The sequence below is a fragment of the Uloborus diversus genome, chromosome 5 (genome assembly GCF_026930045.1).
Source record: "Uloborus diversus isolate 005 chromosome 5, Udiv.v.3.1, whole genome shotgun sequence".
In the NCBI taxonomy this organism is placed as follows: Eukaryota; Metazoa; Arthropoda; class Arachnida; order Araneae; family Uloboridae; genus Uloborus; species Uloborus diversus.
In genome coordinates, this window is record NC_072735.1 from 77066075 (window position 1) to 77080290 (window position 14216).

At 33.0% G+C, this 14216-nt stretch overlaps 1 protein-coding gene across 1 annotated transcript in view; it reads left to right on the top strand.

The window, feature by feature from the left end:
• LOC129222720 (multiple PDZ domain protein-like) overlaps positions 1–14216 on the top strand; it is a 74994-nt gene that overhangs the window by 25272 nt on the left and 35506 nt on the right. Inside the window, exon 2 of the mRNA XM_054857252.1 lies at positions 11226–11329. Within this exon, the coding sequence (XP_054713227.1) occupies positions 11226–11329 (104 nt within the window). The remainder of the gene's footprint in view (positions 1–11225; positions 11330–14216) is intronic.

Sequence of the window (14216 nt, forward strand, 5' to 3'; positions counted from 1 at the left end):
GTTGACAGGAAATTTCGCACTGTTCTGTTTTCTTTTATTTAGACCTGTTTGTTGAACATGCGTCACTTTCATTTTCGTGGTAGACCTTGTAATGCCAAACAACGCAGCTAATTACGTACAAAAAAAAAAATAAATAAATAAATGAAAATGAAAACTAATATGAATTTTGACATCTGGAATTCAAATTATGTTTTTCGCAATCACGTGTGTGTTTGTGTCTGTGTACAGGCATGAGTGTGTGTGCGTGCATCTGTGTATGTGCGTGTGTGTGTATATGCGTGTATTTGTACGTGTGCAGGTGCGTGTGGGTGTGTGTGTAGGATATGGATGCAACCTGGAGAGGGTTTCCGCTAGAAGAGCAGCATCGTGAGGCCGGTCGACGGCGCACAGTGGTTCAAGGGCGGAAAAAATAGCCATTTTCAAGTTTTAAGATAAAAAATATTTCATACTGTAATTACTTAGCCCTTGAGTTGTATAACTTACTCCATAAGAGTTTTTTGAAAAAGAATTCCTTTTTCACAAAAATAAGCCAAGATTGTTGAACAATTATGTTTTTACTTTTTTCGGACGTACGCCTTATACTTCAGTTTTATTTCATTCGTTCAATAAGGAGGACTAAAATTTAATAAAAGTCATTTCTGACTGTTTTTTCACACGTATAGGATGCATATTACATCGTAGTTAAAAATAAAAAATTCATGAAAATTGAAAACTACCTGAAATAAAAAAAACCATTATCTTCCAAAAAATATAATGAAAAATATTGTGGAATATACTTTTATCGGCGGCTTCCGGTGAACTAAAATTTACATATATCAGTAGTTTAATACTTCCTGTAAATAAACAACAACATTTTAGCTGCGACCACCTGCCACTGTGGTCGTGGCAGATGTTTTGTTTGATTTCCGCTATTTACAAACACCAATGTAGTAAGATATAAAATAACCCGTAACGTTATGACGGGGCTAAATTTCTTTTTTTATCAAAGAAATTGGTCATCAAACTTGAGATGCTCCAGACTAACGTATGTCACAGTTTCAGTAATTTGCAGGAGAGCCTAAAAACGTTTGTTTACTATTTCCGAAAGTTGGGGCTCTTGAAACATTCATCAATAAATATAGAGGATTTCTTTAAGATTTACGTTCTTATGGTTTAATGCTGAGCATTATTCTATATGCAATGCAATAGTAACCTGAAAATAACAATTTTCGGACCCATTTCGTATGGCTTTAAAGAAGATACATATGAGAAAGAAATTTTTAAAACGCACACATAATTCTGTATGAAAAGTTAAGTAACCATTCAATGAAATTAGAAAATCATCAAACGTTTGAAATTTCTGATTTCCTTTTCGAAATCATTCTAGTATAAAGCTGTTCTCAGTTTGTCAACATTGCCAGAAAATATTGTTCGACGGTATCAATTGCAATAAATAAACCTTGCGTGTGGCATACAGCTGATTTAATTTATATTTTTCGCTAAAAACAGAAATGAATTTGAACTACAGAGAAACCCCGATTTCACGTTTTTCAGTGGCCTGAATCAAACATAAAATACATAAAATATGGGAAAACGTAAAGTATGAGAAATGTATAGAAAGCAAAAATCAGATAAGGAAACAAAAATAATAATAAAGGCTGCTACGATGAGGCTTATAAAAAGGTAAAAACGCGATATTTTGCGAAAAGAACATTATTGTGCATACCAATTTAGATCGTTCTAACATATTAAGTTACGAATCCGGGCGTTTAGGTTGAAAATAGTCAGTAATAATGAGTTATTAAATTCATCCAGGATTGAAATACTTTGCAAAGTTTTTTCCTGGTCTTTATGATAAAGAAAATAGTCTTTCACTATTAGTAAGCTCTTAAACACAGTATTAGAAGAAGAGACGAGTTGTGTTTCCTCTTCTTGTTCATCTTCATTGGCAGCTGAAGGGTCCACAAGGTTTTCTACGGATGAAGCAGTAGCATTTCTGTTTTCATGGATTATCTTTTAACAGAGTGGATTATGTTTAAAAATGCACAGAAGGAAACACGTTGCTTAATTTTAAAACTTTTTTTTCCTTTTTTTTAACTGCCAAGGGAAAAAGTAAAATGCGGGAAATTCATAACCAATGTACTTTTCATACGGGTTAAATTAATATTGTTAAAACACGGAAAAACTGGAAATTGATGATAAAAATCGTAAAACGCGGGGAAAACGTTGATTCTGGGGACGTAAAATTGGGGTTCCGCAGTGAATACGATCAGCCAGCAGGAAGATAAATATTACCATACAACAATTTCAACAATTTTTCATAGCATTTTTTGAGAATATTCAAAGTTATTGAATTTTTTCCGCTTTTTTGTCGTTTTGAACCATTGTGCGGCGGTGCTGCAGAGGGAGGCGAGGGGATTGGGTGAATAAAATCAAAGGACGCCAAAAACAATCAAATGAAAAAAATAAGCAATGTGATTGCTCAAAAAAAAAAAAAAAAAAAGACTGTAGAGTCTGAATTGCACTGATTTTGGGATAAAGGATTTGGGGTGAAATGCTTCAAATTACAGGAGTCGGAATCAGTTATTTTCCCTCCGAGTTAGCACAGGTCACCTCAGTCCGAAATGACGTCATGAGAATCGTCTGAGAGTGTTTCGCTTTTCATCTCTGATCTGACTTTCGCTCTGTGTTCCCCATACAAATACAATACGCACAGGTGTGGATATATATGTAAACACACATATATATTAATGCATATCAATACACGCACAAACATACACATGAATATACATCGTTTCAGATTTTTTTGCAAGCAAATGTGCAATTTTTTCGAAATGTTTTTTTCATTTTTAAGCAATAAGTATGAACACACTGCTCGTACCATATTTTAATTACTAATGTGAAAGTAATTTTAAATACATGGCGTAGAATAATGCAGGTGAAAGGGATATAAATAACTATATCATTCTATCTGTTCAGCTATCTCTATCTCCATACATATACACGCATATTCAGTTATGTACATAGGAAACTATGAAATGCATTTTTAAAACGTTGTCTAAGATTAAGAAATTAAGATAATATATTTTCTAATTCCCTACAGAGTAACAATTTTTCTTGCTTTAATATGTGTTTAAACGTCGAATATTCAACAAGTTTGTTTTCAAAAACTAATAGTTTAAAAAACTAAAAAAAACACGCTTTCGTAGCAAAATGAACTAAAAAGTGAAAAATAATCTTTGGATGATAGTAGTTGACCAATCACTTAACTTTAATGTATTACAAAAAAAAAACCCATGGGGTGCTGTCTATTTACATTTTTGCATGAACAACAAATGGAAGAAATTCAAGACAACTGATAAAAAGCCCCCCACGCTTTTTTGTATTACATTAAAACTAAGTGATTGGTCAACTACTATCATCCATAGATTATTTTTCACTTTTTAGTTCATTTTGCTACGAAAGCGTGTTTTTTTAGTTTTTAAAACTATTACTTTATTTTCTTCTTTTTAGTTTAACTTGTTTTAGGAAAAAATATGGGTGTATGTGTGTGGAAATCATATCTGCTTTACTTTGAAAATTTGAGATGCATTTGAATAAAAGTTTCGTTCAACAATGGTCTGATCAGCAATGAATTTTCAATGAAGGCTCACCTAAATTTTAGCATGAAATTAGTTAAAAACAATTATATTTCATGTTCTAATTACCTTGGAACATTGGAATAAAATTTTTCTGATGCAGAAAAATCAAAGGTTTTTGTAGATATTTTTAAATAATTTTTGCGAGCATTTTTTTTTTTTTTTAATTCTTCCTTTTTCACATTGTTGACTTTATGCCAAAATATTGATTATAATTGGAGGAAACTAACAATTAAACGAGTTAATTAATTAATTTGATTATAGAATATTGCTTTGTCATTGGGTCTGAGGTCGTGTGCCAAATTTCAAAAAAATCCGATCGCAGGAAGTGGGCGAAATTTGATGGGTAAAGCTAATAAAAGCGTGTTAATAAAAAAAAAATTTGAAAAGAAAATAGAACCGACTTCAAAATTGCTCTAAAAAGTGAAAAATAATTTTATTCTTTAAACACCATCGATAATACTTTTAAACATAATTTTTGAAGTTGGCGCAAAAGCAAAAAGTAAAATTCAATGTAACCATGCTCCGTTCATATTATTTTCAGAAAATCATCCAAAGTAAGGAACGAAACATTTATATCGTTGCTCAAATATGCTGTTATCAATGCATAATGTATGTGGTAGTGAAGAAACTATGCCTGGTTAAATGTATAGTTGTAGTTGAGTTATGGCTGTGAATGATCTTATGTATCGTTTTTGCGGCAACTTCAAAAATTATGTTTAAAAGTATTATCGATGGTGTTTAAAGAATAAAATTATTTTTCACTTTTTAGAGCAATTTTGAAGTCGGTTCTACTTTCTTTTCAAAAATTTTTTACTTCATTCTTTTTAATGTAAATGTAGATATTTCAGTAAAAGTAAGAAGTTACCTAGTAAGAAGTTCGACTCTATATCACTATTGTTTTAGAAAAGCCTTTATTCAAAATTATTATTACAATTACTATTAATGTTATGTGGCACCAAACTTCTATAACAATGAGTTTCATATTGTCGCGTAGATGAAGATAGCGAAGACAATGTGAAAGCCAAATGAAGCGAATACTCGTTAGTCTCAACTCGAGATCTGGATTCAGAACCACGAATGAACGTTACATCTCCTTATATACAACTTGAGAAAGTGCTGAAACTTCCCAAACTTGGAAAGATACAGAAATTAATAGAACATTCGAGAAAATACGGGAAACAGTAGAAACGAAATTTTAGTAAAATTTACTTTGTCCTAGTCGGGATTTGAACCCGGGTCGCTCGTGTGGGAGACGCGAATTCTACCACTGAGCCACCGTTATTCACGGATGAGAAGTGCGAACTTTCCTACAATATCATTTCAATCATTTAACAGGGAAATTGCATAAAATTTACAGTTTTTTGCCCATAACTTTTTTTCTAAAGACTAATTATGGTCAAACAAAGTAATGGGACCTAAATTGAGCCATCCCCTATCCATTAAAAAAAGAATCATCAAAATCGGTTCACTAGGTGAGACGCTATGAGTGAACAAACAAAAAAAAAACATACATACGGTATGAACTGATGACCGCCTCCTTTTTGTAGTCGGTTAAAAACAACACTTACTGTTAGATCAGTGCTAACTTTTATTGATTTGTTTGAAAACGGAATTGGTTGCAGCTAAAGAGAAACAAATAAATTCCGTTTTGCCTTTTATGACACGATATTTTCAAAGCATGCAAAATTACAAATTTTTTGAAAATTTTCAGAAGAAAAGTCAGCAAAATTGTTTACCTATTCACTTGCCATGAATTTATCCAAAGTTATTTTGTCAATAGTCTCCAATTTGTCATCTCTGCTAATTCTTGATGGAAGTTGCTTTTCTGTTAAATATTTCGGACAGTTCTGGAATATTTTTGGATAAGCGCCAGTTTTCAACTTTGGAATTGATCTTCGAATTTTCGTTGCAGTTCCATCTTTATTAGGCAGATCGTCAAAGTTAATAGCGTCTTCATTTGCGAAATGATTTTCTTACACAACACTCATAGCTGAAGAACTAAGTTTTTTCGCGGTTTTTTTCGAATCCATATATCACGAAGTTCAGTCAGACATTTCTTTTTGATGAAAATGAAGGAAAGATTATTGTTTTTGTCAAAAAGGTTTAAATCATTCTTGTACACAAATGAAATAACGAGAAACCACTAAGCATATGTCATGTCAACAAAAACCTAAGATGGAACGACCGTTGAAGAAAGGCGAATCAGACGTTCTTCGTGACGTAAGATCACGTGGTTTCTCGGACTGGGGGGGGGGGGCTTATCAGCTCCAGTCGGCCTTGGTTAGCAGCTCTGACAAGGCTGTGAGAGTTGGAGTTGCACTGTTAAAAATTCAGGAAATTTTTATGGTAAAAATTACTGTAAAATTGAGTGTTTACAGTGCAGAAAAAAATTACAGTACATTGTACCCCTCCCAAAAAAACGATTGCAGAGCCAATTGATACACCAAGTTACTTACAGTGAGAAGCACATAGCACCGTATTTCTTCTCACTCGATTTGTCCTAACTTACATGGTGGTGAGTAAAGCCGCCTTTCAATACGTAGATCCCGAAATCGAGCCCCAACTGTTTGCATTTTGTGTTTTTGTACTCTCGTTTTTTCTTCTGTAAAACTTTACAGTAAAATTTGATTTTACGGTAAAAATCAGTAAAATTTGATTCGCAGTAAAATTTGATTTTACGGTATAAGTAACTGGCAAAATGGATGCCAGTAACTTTTACCGTAAAATTTCAGGATTTTTTTAAACAGTGCGAAGAACTGGAGTCAAATTGATTTTGGGTAAAGGAATCGGAATCCGAGTGAGTTATGCAATTTCTCCTTAACTCTGCAACCCTGTGGAAATGCAGGGGAATAAACTTTTATGTCTTTATCATTTTGCAACCCACAGAGAGGCATAGCGCTTAGACGTTGGCCAATTATGCTCAACGACGGTGGATTTTCCAGCTGCAGAAAATAGTCAGCGTCCATGTCGCATGACTATGCGTCATGTTAAAGATCCCTTGAGTATTTATTTGTCTCGAAGACGTTTGGCTGAGTTAAATTCCTAGTGCAGTCTTTCATCGTAAGAACCTATGCGCTTACAACTGGCGGAAAACTAAGCGTCACAATTCTTCAGTAGCAGTGACTACCCACTACAAGAGGTAGCGCATAAACGAACGGATGTCAACCACTAGGGAAGGAACAAGGTCTGTAATTTCTGTAGATGGGAAAGACCGTGCACGCAGTCTAGATATAATTTTAAATTAGTTGAGTGCACAACATTAATTTACTAGAAAATCGCCCGTTATGGTATGACAGGTAAAAATTGCTTCTATATTTGAACGAAGCCATTGCCTGTTTAGTGATATTTTGGCAGTTGAAATTGTAACCCTAACTCCAGTGATTAATCCTAAACTCGGTAGGTAGCTTTCATTGTTGACCATTTTTTTCGTTTCTTAATTCCCTTGAAATGACACTGTCTTACCAGTAAAACAGTTAAAATACCTGCTCGAGTTCAGCCTTGTTAAAATAAAATCTTTCCCTGCATGTTAAACATTACCAAAACATATTATCAAATTACCATGCTGTGGCGCGAGTTTCATCGTTGAAACTCGCTGGTTACTCGATCATTGGCTATTTTTATATGAGGATTTTCAGAGTTAAGTGCATAAGATAATTCATGGTATTAAGTAGGTTATTTTAAGATAAATAAATACCTTTGTGCTTAACAGTAAAGTAAGAAAAAACAACGTGAAAAAAAGCAAATTGCGAATTACAGCAGACACGTGTTTCGGTGTTACAGTGCCTTTTTGAGTGCAAAAAGTAATGAGCTTATGGATGGAAAGACATCCGACAAAAGCCAAGAGCAGATAAGCATGCTGCTTAAAAGATAAAAATAGCGGATTAGCCAAACACCAACGAGAAAAGTATAAAAGATGATTAATGAATATTATATTTTTCCTTTTTTCATTTTCCCTTTTTCCAAATATTTTTGTTTCTGTTTATTTTATTTCGTGGTGTTTTTTCTTCCAAGCTTTTCTTTTCTTGCGGTTCACGGTTACTGACATTTTCTTTTTGTTTAAGCTTCGGCTTAATCTTTGTCCAATTGAATTCTTTCTTTCTGGAATTTCTGTACCTAAGAGAAAGCTCTTGGCCTTTGCTTGCATATATCCGTTCCTGATCGGTTTATAATTTTCTCATTGGTGTTTGGCTATTTCGCTGTTTTTATCTTTTAAGCTGCATGCTTATCTGCTCTTGGTTTTTGTCGGATGTCTTTTCATCCATAAGGATATTTTAGTTTCTCCATCACACAGATAGGCATAGCAACACACAGCTTTTTATAATTAGTAGACATACTAGCACACATAACTCTAAAAGTTTCTTCTGCGAAGCATTGCTATCAAAATAAGACATCTACTTAGCGAAATGTTTTCTGAAAGAAATTTCACTAAGAAATATTTTCAAAATTGTACTTTAAAGAATTTTCGACAAAAATCTGAACTTTATTTTGACAATGAGACAATCATTTTCTAATAAAGCTCACAACCGGGGACGCGTTCTAATGATCAAAATTCCTAGCCATCTCCGTGAACTGCATTGTTAGGAAAATCCTCTCACAACATTAAGTGCCCTCTTGGCCTGCCCTACTCTCACGTCTAACAAGCATTTCATATATCCAGCTCAAAATTCCTAGTTCCAGGTTTAATAGAATTCTTGTGATCAATAATCGAATAGTGACGCAAAATTCACTTATGGGAATTCCAAACTTTGAATTACGTGGCACTTTTATAGTAATCAGTCATGTGAGATTTGGATTAGATGATTTTGGAGTCTTTACTTATTACCTTCGAATCAGGCGTATGTGCATACTTTGCTTGAAAATTGAAAGATTCGTATTGAAAGTTCTACTTATTAAACTGAAAAAATATATACAAGAATTTCTACGAGTGCGTAGGATGAGTCAAAAGAATTTCATTGACAAAACAGTCATTCGGAACAACTTAGAGATAAAAATTCCCTGTTTTAAACTGCCTCCCTCAAATTTTTGTAGTTTTATTGCATTTTTTATGGTATTAAACGGAAGATACATTCCTAAACTATTGTACATTTAGTCAAAATCTTCATATATATATATATAATTGCCAAAATCACTGGTCGAGTAATACTCTGACATATCAACAACCAACATGCCAACAATGAAACTCGCACCGTTATAATACGCACTAGTTGCGTTGCCCGGCTTTGCCCGGTCTACCTTGAAAATAACCATTGTGTCAAGTGACGTATATTCAACAATCAGGCTTAAAGAAAGGAAAAAAAAACATCATGCAAAATTTCCCCTCCAAACAATGATGACAGATATCAAAATACTTTTAAGAAATTAAAATAAAATGAGAAAGATGGATTTAAAAGGCGTAACCATGGAAACACAAAATAAAATAAGTTTAAGAATTGAAAATGAGAAAGATGGAATGGATTCAAAAAGCGTTACCGTGGAAACGCAAAATAAAATGGTTAAAAACTTGAATAGAGAACAGATTTTTGAACTTCATTTAATTCGCTTGTAACTTTTTTTCTGATGGAGATAGAGGGTTAAACTTTCGACCTTAGGTCGAGATAAATCTGGAGTAAAAAAAACCGCTCTCTCGAATGCTGTCAAAAAGAAAACTGTGGGACAATTCCTTCACTTTTTATTGATGACTTTAATGAAGAAAGTAGTGCCTAAATTTCAGCTAAGCCTAAAAAAATTCGAGCTAAAAACGTAAAAACCTCCTGCCACAATTAAGTTTTAGCATTGGAACAAATTGCGTAGAACGCGGAATATTCTTCCCTTTCCAACGATATGTATATATTACTAATTGCGAGTAATTTTTCACTCCCATATTCGGGAATTTGTCTGAAAATTGGGCCTAAATTGGAATCAAAAAAGAACTATTCATCGAATTGTTTTTGAACTGGTCTGCAAACCTTCTCAGGACTTAAAGGAACAAATCGTGAAAATTTCAGCGAAATCGGCCGGGTAGTTCTCGAGTTTTGCGAGTTCAAACACACAGACGCTTTTTGGAGACTTCATTTTATACTATGTAGAGATGACGGCATTATTTCATTGTTGAAGCACCTAAAGTTCCGTAAGTCATTTATACTTTGATAAAAATTTTTGGTAATGTTTGCCATGCAGAGATTTATTTCGACAAGGCTGAACTATATCCGGTCCCTTAACTGTTTTACTGGTACGATTGTATCTTTAGGAGAGTGAAGAAACGAAAAAGTGGTCAACAATGAACGCTACCTACTAGAGTTTAGGATTAATCCACTGGAGTTAGGGTTAAAATTTCAACCATCAAAATATTACCAAACAGGCAATTGCTTCGTTCAAATGTAGACGGATGATTTTCTAGTTGAGAAATAATAAACATTATATTCATTTTAAATTGCTCGTTAGGTTGGTTTTTAACTGTAATGTCATTTAAAGCCTTTGATCCACGTCAGAAATGGGGTGAAAAATAAAATATTTTGAATGAAAATAGATCTAAAATTTTTTTCTTAAAATACACAGCAGAAACAAATGCCCGAAATGTGTAATTATAAAAAAAAATATAATGTCCATATGCTTTCAAGTGTATTTATCAAAGTACTTCATGTCTTCCGGACATATTTTGCTATGATTTTTAATCTTGATTATTTATTTTATGAGACTTGCTGGCTATTTTTATAAATTTTACGATCACCTTTACGGTTAGAGTATACGAAGGTTCTTTTATATTGGCGTCATTTTATGGGAATTTTATGGGTCGTTGAAAGATTTTTAATCACAGGTGTGAAAGAACTGTTTTATAAATGACATTGTAAATAGTTTAAAGAATCTTTTTAATAGATTTTTAGTTGTTTTTAACTTTTACGCATCAAACTGCAGTGACATTCTTATATTTTACGCACAAAAACATTTTATGGCTCATATATTTTTATTGTGCGTGACGACTATTAAATATCGCCATGGGTTTACAGCAAAATAACATTTTAGTAAATTCTTAATGCAATTTCAATACCTCACCGATCCGTTTAATTTTTTACCTTTTTAATGGCAGATTCTCAATTATGTTTTAATGAGTTTTTTTTTTCTTTTTGAAAGTTTTACGCACTGCAGTATTTCCTTACGTGTAATGATGAATTAATAAAAAACATATTTTTATGAACTAACTAATTTTTCATGGAGAAAAAAAAAGAAAATAGCACCGGTTTGTCAATAAGAACGTGAATCTTTTAAGTAATCATTATACAGCATTATTTTGTGAATTACGAACCTGATATTACAAAGCTTGACATTTATTTTTTGTGGCCCTCCATAAATAATGTCCCTCTATTTTTCATTATCTCCTCCTCTCCCCTTTTTACCACTAACTGTCCTAATTTCATAAACTCCTCCTCCTCCTCAAGGCATGCATCATTTATGTACTGCCCCTGATCTGAATGATGATAGCGAGCTGTCTGGCAAATGCTTACGTTTCAGTTTATTCCATATCAATTTATATTTTCTTGATTTAATTTACAATTATTTTCGCACAAATATCATTACATGTGTGAAATATCGTTACAGTATGTATTGCATAAACTTCGTTTTTCTTTACAGCTTTAAGTAATATTCAGGAGTTCGTAGAAACTACAATCGTTCTTAAGAAGGACAAGAAAAACGAACTCGGCTTCAGCATCGCTGGAGGAAGCGACTCTTATTTGGTAACATTATTTAGTTGATTCAAGTCATTTTCTTTTTAAACGTAGTCCTAGGGTAACGGCACCAGTAACAGACGTGCTAAAGATATCGCTCTCAGGTTAACTCAATTTTCTGAGCCTTTTAATGTATTTAGACTTTCCAAACTCTTTTTCTTTCATGCAACTACATCTCATCAAACGTTTGGCTGCTTCTGGCTCCTCTGAATTAGTTAGTTCTATTTTTACTTGGTCGGTTTCGAAAAAAGGTCCGACTCCCAGTAACAGACACCGACAATTCTGATGATACCCAGTAACAGATAAGACAAGGAAAGGATAAGTAATGTGCAGAATTTCCCTTTTCACTTCCAAAATGTGCAAAAGTTCATAATTTTTAGATCTAAAACCTCATTAAATTCAAATGAACATGAAACACCGGCAGTTCTCGCGGTAGTTGTTCATAACCTTCCACCACTTAAATACCAACTGGTTCATAAATTTGACTCTGATAACACTAGATGATTACACCTTATTTATGGGTCGCAGAAACACCAATTTTACCCGCCTAAAATTATTATTATTTAAATCCAAACTTACGATTGTCTGTTACTGGTGCCGTTACCCAACCGCTTTTTTTCCCCTTTTGCTACCTACTCAAAAAAATTATGGTGTTATAAGTTTGAGGTGTATTTGTGTATATTTGTGTGGCATCGTAGTTCTTAAACAGTTGAATCGATTTTGATTAATCTTTTAAAATGTTTGAAATGAGACTGGTTTGGAATGTTCTTAGCTAGATCTTATCATTATAGCTCCCAAAAATATTTTAATCAAAAACCGTGAAAGTTGGCAGCTTTCACAATTTTATTGATGAAAATTTACTCACACATTTAAAATATTAGTAACGAAGGAAATAACCGAATTTTTCAGCATCTGATGAAATTTCTTTAAAACTTTCAAATTAGACAGAACTAAAATTATGGCCTTCGAAGTGACTTTTAAATACATTTTTATGCCTTTATTTACGTGATTGGTAACGATTTCTCCATTGGAAAAAAAAAGAGAAGAAACTCAGTGATTTAAAATTTTTATTTGGTGCCATATTTTCTATTTTTTAACAAATAAAATACTTGTTAACATGATCAAGACTGAAAAGATTTTACATTTTCTCTCTTGATTCTTGATTTAAAAATTCAAATATTTTGTATTCCATATGTGTTCTGGCCAGCAAGATTGCTCTTAATATGACATAAGGCAATTTGAGTCTGGCTTTTTTTTTTTCAATGTTTAACTTAACATTAGTATTTTATTAGGAAATAGCATCAGTCATTCAGGGTAAGTTTGACCATGTTGGTTAATTTTGTGCCACTTCAAACTTGGTCGGTGGTGACGGTGGCTTCTCCAACTTCGCGTATTCGTCCATGTCTCCCGGAATCGACTTTGTTTACACCCGACCCTCTCAACTTTACTCAATTCTCTTTAGCCAAAACAGTATCCAACACACAGCATCCGGCCTTCAACGCACAGCCTCCAGCTTCCAGGCCACAACATCCTAGCATCATGCTCACAACATCTATTATCCAGCACACCAGTGGCGGCAATTGGGGCTTACAAGGGGGGGGGGGTGGCAAAAAAAAGATAAAAAGGATAACTAAAAGCCATGGGACTTTTAGCAGCAGCAAAAAATTTAAGAAACAGAAGCACGAAGTTTTGTTAAGGCTGGTTTTGAGAACATTGAAGCAGATAAATGAAAATTGATGCAAGTCTAACAACTTAACACACGTTTTTCTTAAGATTCTGATAAATTTTGTACACAATAACTTTTTTCGAAGAAACACTTAGACATGAATTAGACTTACATTATTTATCTCGAAGTATTTTAAGGTGTCACAAACACTTAGTAATACTTTTATTGAAAAAGCATGGCTTGTTTAATAAAATTATTGCTTAAAACAATTGTAGTATCCTTATATATTATTTCTGTAGCCTGTTTTTGGTTTCTACGCCAAATTTCCCTCAATTCTTGATCGATTTCTTTGATTTACGGCTAATTTTATAGCTTATGGTGCTGGCTACTGACGAAAAATAGACCCAAGGTCTAAAAATTGTTTCTTTTAACCGAAAAACCTGTTTTAAAGAACCAGAATAAGGTTTTCGGTCAAACTTATAACTTTAATTTGCGCCATAACCGACAGAGCTGAGTAGCTTGATCGGCAGAGCGTTCTCTTCGTAACCAGGAGATTACGTGTTCGGACCCATGTCCGGACAATCTGCACCAAAAAAATTAGAGAAATATCGCGCATTACACTGAATTAAATGAATACATACTATGAGGGAATAGAATAAATGAGAAGAAAATGCTCCTTGCTGATATGAAATCATTCAGTAATTTTGTGCTAAATTACTTCGAAATTGCACGTGTTTTTTTTTTTTTTTTTTTTTTTTTTTTTTTTTTTTTTTTTTTTTTTTTTTTTTTTTTTTTTGAAGCTTTGGCTCTGGAAAGAAAATTAAAGCATAATGTAAGCGAAAATATAAGTAACAGGTTTAAGATTTCAGACTACAATAGAATTGTTTTTTGTTCAGAAAAAAAATAATAAATCGTATATTGAAATATATGTTCTTCTAATGAGTTTTTGACTCTTTGTACAAATAAATAAAATACTACCTCAATTTGAAGGGTAAAATATATATTTTTTCTTCTTTTTGCTAAAAAACAAATAGCTTATCACATTTTTACTACATTCGAAAAGCTACGCTTAAAAAAGAGCATAGTTCAATTTATTTTGAATTTTAACCGTGCTGTTAAATGAACACGTGCTGCCATCTAAGTTATAACGGCTTAAGCAATCTGCGATAACAAATTGTAAAAATTTTCAAAAATAAAAACATTTTTCATCAATATCTTATCTTATATATT